The sequence below is a fragment of the Cucurbita pepo genome, chromosome 10 (assembly GCF_057944985.1).
Source record: "Cucurbita pepo subsp. pepo isolate OVF chromosome 10, ASM5794498v1, whole genome shotgun sequence".
Lineage (NCBI taxonomy): Eukaryota > Viridiplantae > Streptophyta > Magnoliopsida > Cucurbitales > Cucurbitaceae > Cucurbita > Cucurbita pepo.
This window is the reverse complement of record NC_141807.1, coordinates 3390854-3398072: the sequence shown is the minus strand read 5'-3', so window position 1 is coordinate 3398072 and position 7219 is coordinate 3390854. Positions and strand designations below refer to the sequence as shown.

Genomic DNA, 7219 nt, shown 5'->3' with positions numbered 1-7219 from the left:
AATCAATTTTTAAGATTAGTTTGAATTTATACTTTTATTAAACTTGGTAAGGTACCTAAAGTAAAAACACATTGAGGATATGGTAAAAAATTTATAGAAGAAATACTAGGCAATATATATATACTTTTAAAATTTTAATAATAATAATAATAAAATAAATTTAAAATAAGACAAGTAATAATTTGATGTCCATAATTTAGAAACCAACAAATAAAGTTATAATTCACTTATTTTGGTAAAATTTGAACTTCAACGTTCAGGAGTAGAAACAAGAATACAGAAAGCAGAGGAATTTGTTGGCTGTTATTCGAACGAAAATAGAAAATAAATAAATTAAATAAATAAAAAGAATATATATTGTTAAAATAAATTGCTTAGCTGTTATCCACTCCATTACGTGAAAACCTCCATTATTATCTGCGTAACTGAAGGGAAGAAAAAAAAGAAAAAGAAAAAGAAAAAGAAATAGCACAGTTGCAGAGCAGCTCAACGCCAGCTGATTCCTCCTCCTTCTGCGGCCGTCGTCTTCTCCATCCATCAAGAGGAAGAAGAAGAAGAAGAAGAAGAAGAAGAAGAAGAGGAAGAAGAAGAAGAAGAGGAAGAAGAAGAAGCCGTCTTTGAGTTTCACTGTAGTTTTTGACCTGAAATCGACTTATCTTTTACTCATTCTTCCCCAACCCAGCTGAGCTGACGGCGTCAATTCGGCGTTACTGTGGAGGAGAGAGAATGTGGGGGCGAGGGAGGAGAGAGAGAGAGAGAGGGATGGAGATGGCCTCGGAGCCGGAGAGTAGTTTTGGAGCATTGCCATTTTATTTGACTGTGCTTTACTTGCCTTTCACACTCTCAACCTGACCAAAACCGCCATTTTTAACGCTTTCTCTTTCTTCTTCTTCTTCTCTCTCTCTCTCTCTCTCTCTCTCTCTATTATTTGTCTGCATTCTGATGAACATATACTCCTATTCTATCTAAACTCTCTTTCTCTTCTTTTCTTGGCATTCAATCTGGTTCTAGGGTTTCGAGTGCTCTTTTCTTCTAGCGTGGCCACACTTCCCCCTCTATGAATTATTAGGGCTTTCTTTTATTTTTCCCACATTCTCACCAATGAATATCATTGCTTATCTACAGCACGCAGCTCTCTCTCTTAACTTCATTTTTCTGCTTATCCTCTTGGTTTCTTCAGCCTCCGATTCCGAACTCAACTCTCTGCTTGAATTCAAGAAGGGGATTCTCAAAGATCAGCACAATTCGGTCATCGGGAAGTGGGATTTGGCCTTCGTTTCGAATTCTGATGTTAACGGCTGCCCTTCGTCCTGGACTGGTGTGTCTTGCGATGAGAACGGTAATGTGTCTGCAATTGTGCTGGACCGGCTAGGCTTGGGTGGGGAGTTGAAGTTCCAGACTCTGATTGGGCTTAAGAGCCTTAAGAATTTGAGTCTTTCTGGAAATGATTTCACTGGACGGCTTGTTCCTGCTCTTGGGACTTTATCTAGTCTGCAGCATTTGGATCTGTCCTCTAATGGATTCTACGGGCCGATCCCGGAGCGGATCAATGATCTTTACAATCTGAACTATCTGAATTTCTCAGCAAATGACTTCAATGGTGGGTTTCCTGTTGGTAGATTGAATCTTAATCAGCTTAAGGTATTGGATTTGCACTCTAATCGACTTTATGGCAACATTGGCCTGTTGGTTTCCCAGCTGCGGAATGTGGAATATGTTGATTTAAGCCACAATGAGTTTTACGGAGGGCTTTCAGTTGGCTCCGAGAACATTTCGAGTTTGGCTAATACGTTGAGAATTTTCAATTTAAGTTACAATAGATTGAATGGTGGATTCTTTGACGTTGACTCTCTCATGTTATTCCGAAACTTGGTAGTTTTGGATATGGGTCATAATCAGATTATTGGGGAATTGCCTTCATTTGGGTCCTTGCCTAATTTGCGGACTGTGAGGCTTGATAACAATCTTTTATATGGCTCAGTGCCTGGGGAACTGCTAAACAGGTCTTTGCAATTGGAGGAATTGGATCTTAGTGGTAATGCCTTTACAGGTAAAGAATTTCTTGATTTGTTATCGCACTTTCTAAGCTTTACTGGAGATTGATTCATTTTAAGAAGGTGCATTTAAGTTTCTAACTTGTGATCTCCCAATTTGGATCTCTCTGGGATTTGCTCAAGGCATTGCACACATAATGGTTTTTTTTTTTTTTTTTTTTTTTTTTGCAATTAATGCTTGAAGAGTTAAGATCTTCTTTTGGTTGATTATAACTTGAAGTCACTTAGTCACATGCATGACGACGTTATGTTAATAGACTAACAATCTATTTCAGTTCAACTGGTTTCAAAAAATGACCATCTATTTTAATTTCTCTGTGCTATATGGAAGACTTATGATCATTTTTGTATTTTGAGATGAACTTTAAGATGATCTAAACCTATACCGTCATCCATGGTCGCTGTACGTTTTACTTTGCTGAACATCATTCATTATTTGACTTGCAGGTTCAATTCTTCGCATTGACTCTTCTACTTTGAAATTTTTGGACCTTTCGTCGAATGCTTTATCTGGCGACATATCAGTTTTGCAGACTTGGGAAGCCAATTTTGAAGTTCTTGATTTGAGTTCAAACAAGTTCACAGGAAGTTTCCCAAACTCAACTTCCTTTGAGGGATTAAAGGTGCTTAACGTCAGAAATAATTTATTAGTAGGCCCTTTGCCGTTTACATTGGGGAACTATCCTAGCATGTCTGCGGTTGACTTCAGTTTGAATGATTTAAGCGGTACTATCCCTGCTAGTTTATTTACATCCATTACCTTGATCAGCCTCAATCTTTCGGGAAACCGGTTTACTGGTCCCATTCCTCTTCAGGACTCGAGTGTTAGTGAGTTGTTAGTTAAACCATCAGATCTGCCAATGGAATATCTTGATCTATCTAATAATTCCTTGATCGGTGGGTTGCCTCCTGAAATAGATAAATTGGCGAGTCTCAAATTGCTAAATCTTGCAAAGAATGAATTATCAGGATCACTTCCAGATCAATTGAACAGACTGAGTAACTTGGAGTATCTTGATTTATCGAACAACAAATTTACAGGTGAAATTCCTGATATGCTTCCCAACTTACATGTTTTTAATGTGTCCTACAATTATCTCTCCGGTAGTGTTCCAGAGAATTTAAGGAACTTCCCTGTCTCATCATTTCGTCCCGGAAATGATAAACTTAGCTTACCGAAAGATATAGGTTCAGGGAACTCAATTCCAGATAGTTTACCCGAGCAGGGAAAACGTGGCACTTCTAAAGCTAATATACGAATAGCTATTATTCTTGCCTCAGTTGGAACAGTTGTGATGATTGTGTTTCTTTTACTGGCTTATCATAGAGCACAACGTAAAGAGTTCCATGGAAGAAGTATATTTAGCGGCCAGGGTACTGAAAGGAACAATAAGATGGAACGTTTCAGGCCTTCTATTTTCAAATTCCAACTGAACAATCAGCCTCCACCAACTTCTTCAAGTTTTTCAAACGACCATTTACTAACCTCTACTTCAAGGACATTATCTGGGCAGGCAGAATTCTCTTCTGAGATTTCTGAACATGTTTTACCTGGAGGTGCTGCAACAAGTTCATCGATGATTATTCCTAACTTGCTCGACGATCATCCTGTTACTTCTGCGAAAAATTCCTCCCCTGGTTCCCCATTATCTTCCTCACACCAGTTTGTTGAAGGGCGTGAACTACCTGTTACACTAGATGTGTATTCACCAGATCGGTTAGCCGGAGAATTGTTTTTTCTGGACAATTCACTGCTATTCACAGCTGAGGAATTATCCAGAGCTCCAGCTGAAGTTCTTGGTAGAAGCAGCCATGGAACACTATACAAAGCTACTCTGGATAGTGGACATATGCTGGCAGTTAAGTGGCTACGTGTGGGACTTGTCAAACATAAGAAAGAATTTGCCAAGGAAGTTAAGAGAATTGGATCAATGAGGCATAAAAGCATTGTTCCTTTACGGGCATATTATTGGGGTCCAAGAGAACAAGAGCGACTTCTTTTAGCTGACTTTATTTTGGGAGATAGCTTAGCTCTACATCTTTACGGTAAGTGTTGGAATCTTCCTTTTTATGTTTAGGTATTTCTTTGCTTATTTTTTACTGACGCTAACTGTATGGACCTGCACATACCCTTTTATGTGTCCTGTCACTGATGCAACTATTTTCTGGATTTTTAACCGTTGGAGTAATCGCTCTGAAAAGAAAATTGTGATTTTTACATTGGTTGGTAGTGATGAATGTACATGCGAAGAATAATTCCTTCTTGCATTACTCATGCATGAAAGTAAAGGGTTGGAAAATGGAATAGAAATCTTTTGCAGATAGTTTTTTCTTGGTAATCTGTGGCCAAAACTCTTGTTTTCTGATGTGTATCATTTAAGCCTAGAATGGGCCCTTTTTCAAAACACTTTTGAGAGCCTCTATTATCATAGGTCAGAATTCCATGACGAATGGGTACTAATTCAACACTCAGTGCTCTTGTGGCACTCATTTCTTCGGCATAAATTCTTATCCAAAATTTTGTTTCAAGCTTTTTTGAACTTTTGGTATTAGTTTTGCTCATTTTATTTTGATTTATGGTTTTAACGATACACAATCAACCTGTATTTGTTCGGCATAACTTGACGAACATATTGATGATTTGATGGAGTTTGAAGTCCAAGATGTATGTCTTGATTATCATTATAGAAATAGCAAATTAAGTTGTGAAGTGCAACAAGTGGTGTCACTTTTTTGTTATTGTCAATTATGATGATCATTGCCGTAGTTTTAGATCTCATGTAGCTGCTTGTCTCATACTCAAAAGTTCATCACGTAGCCCTGCCCTTAAAGTGCCATTGCTATACTATAATTTTAGATTGTATTTTTTTTCGTGTCTTTGACAAGATTCTGTTTATTTTTTTTTCCGGGATAAATTATGGTTCTAGATTCTCTTATTTGTTTGTAAATTTCGGAACAAGTATTATAATGTTTTAACACATTTTTTATGCAAAAGAGGAAGATGAGAAAAGAAGAAAAAGCTATATTGACGGTAGTTGTTTGAAAGAAAACACCAGGTAGGAAACCGTATAAGATCCCTCAACTACTAACACTTTGTAACAGCCCAAGCCCACAACTAGTAGATAGGAAACCGTGTAAGATCCCTCAACTAACCCAAAATTTTAGAACGCGTCTACTATGGAGAGGGTTTAGGGTTTAGCCCTACTCCGACCAATGCCTCGCACTGTCTGATGACTGACTTTGATACCATTTGTAACAACCCAAAGAGGACAATATCTGATAGCGCTGGGCTTGGGCTGTTACAAATGGTATCAGAACCAGACATTGGACGATGTGTCAGTGAGGAGAGGAAGCTGATCCCCGAAGGGGGGTGGACATGAGGCGATGTGTCAGTAAGGACGCTGGGTCTCGAAGGGAGTGGATTGTGAAATCCCACATCTATTAGGGAGGAGAATGAAACATTTTTTATAAGGGTGTGGAGACCTCTCCGACACCTTGGAGGAAGCCTAGAAGAGAAAGCCCAAAGAGGATAATATCTGGTAGCGGTGGGATTGAGTTGTTACAAACACAAACTTTTTTTTGAAGGCATTTCCGTTTCTTTTCTCCCAAATCTCGTATAAAAGAGTTTGAATGGCATATATAAAATTGGTAGCTCTATTCTTGAATGAGTGGCCGCACAACAATTGAAGATGGCCTGTTTTGCAGTGATGCAGTCTCTTTGTTCTTCCTATAGTTATCATCTTTTTATTACTACCACGTCCAAAGATCTTTCTGGATGTCAATTTCATAGCGGGAACAAGAATGTTAAGCGTGTGGTTGGAATCATAAGTTTCTGCCTAGTTTGCAATCATTTACTGTAAAGAAACACTAGAATATCACTGTATTCTTCTTGCAGAAGTACTTTCCCGTGCAATCTGACTCTCTCTAAGACTACTTCTGTGTATTCTAGTGATTCATTGTATTGTTTCTTTTTGTGGCAGAAACTACACCTCGAAGTTATTCTCGGTTGACCTTCAGTCAGAGACTAAAAATTGCAGTGGAAGTTGCTCGCTGTCTGTTATACCTTCACGACAGTGGCCTCCCCCATGGAAACTTAAAGCCAACAAACATTATCTTGGCAGGCCATGACTCTGATGCCCGCCTCACTGACTACGGACTTCACCGCTTGATGACACCAGCAGGCATTGCGGAGCAGATATTGAATCTAGGAGCACTTGGATATTGTGCTCCAGAACTGGCTTGTGCAGCGAAACCCGGTCCATCTTTCAAGGCTGACATTTATTCATTTGGGGTGATTCTAATGGAGCTTTTAACCAAAAGAAGTGCAGGCGACATAATATCAGGCCAATCTGGGGCTGTCGATCTAACAGATTGGGTACGTCTATGCGATCAAGAAGGACGAAGAATGGACTGCATAGACCGAGATATCGTGGTCGGAGAAGAGCCTTCGAAAGCTATGGATGAACTGTTGGCTATATCCCTCAAGTGCATTCTCCCTGTAAATGAGAGGCCTAACATCAGACAAGTCTTCGATGATTTATGTGCTATATCTGTTTGATTTCCACCCCCTCCCCCTCTCCCCCTTGTGTACATGCGTCTTGGAATTAGTTTTTTCCGTGTTCCTCGACCCATTTGTTTTTGTTTCCTATTTTTCGCTTCGTATTGGTTTCAGCCTACAGATTTTGGGCATATTGTCACCATGTTTCTCCGTGAAATTTTCTTGTAAATGAACGGTATCCATTCATTTTTTTTCCCCTACAAGAGTTTCAGTAGTATGTTAATGAAAACAAAAAAATGTTCACTTCAAACTATTTAGTTATATGAACAAGTTATGTGCACACGTTGTAAAGGCGAGTAATCATAAGATCTTGAGCTCTATTACGAACTATTGTTACACCCATTTGCACAACCTCTTTGGCCAAATCCAAACATTAGAGTCTCTTCCAATTGCCCGTACATTCCCCTTTTTAAAGTATTTATTCTAATTGATCCAAGTCAGAATTCTTCCACTGTGAGATCCCATAGTCACATAGTAGACCTTTTTAAAGTACTCTAATTGATTCAAGTCGAATTCTTCCACTGTGAGATCCCATAGTCACATAGTAGTTGGAGAGGGGAATGAATCATTTCTTAATTCAAGTCGAATTCTTCCACTGTGAGATCCC

General features: G+C 38.9%; 1 protein-coding gene across 1 annotated transcript; it reads left to right on the top strand.

Moving 5' to 3' along the window:
* Nucleotides 1-394: 394 nt before the first annotated feature.
* On the top strand, nucleotides 395-6809 carry LOC111803718 (putative inactive receptor kinase At5g10020). Its single transcript, XM_023688241.2, has 3 exons — nucleotides 395-2050; nucleotides 2502-4100; nucleotides 6035-6809. The coding sequence occupies exons 1-3, from the start codon at nucleotides 1102-1104 to the stop codon at nucleotides 6610-6612; spliced, it is 3126 nt and encodes a 1041-aa protein (XP_023544009.2). The 5' UTR covers nucleotides 395-1101; the 3' UTR covers nucleotides 6613-6809.
* Nucleotides 6810-7219: the final 410 nt, after the last annotated feature.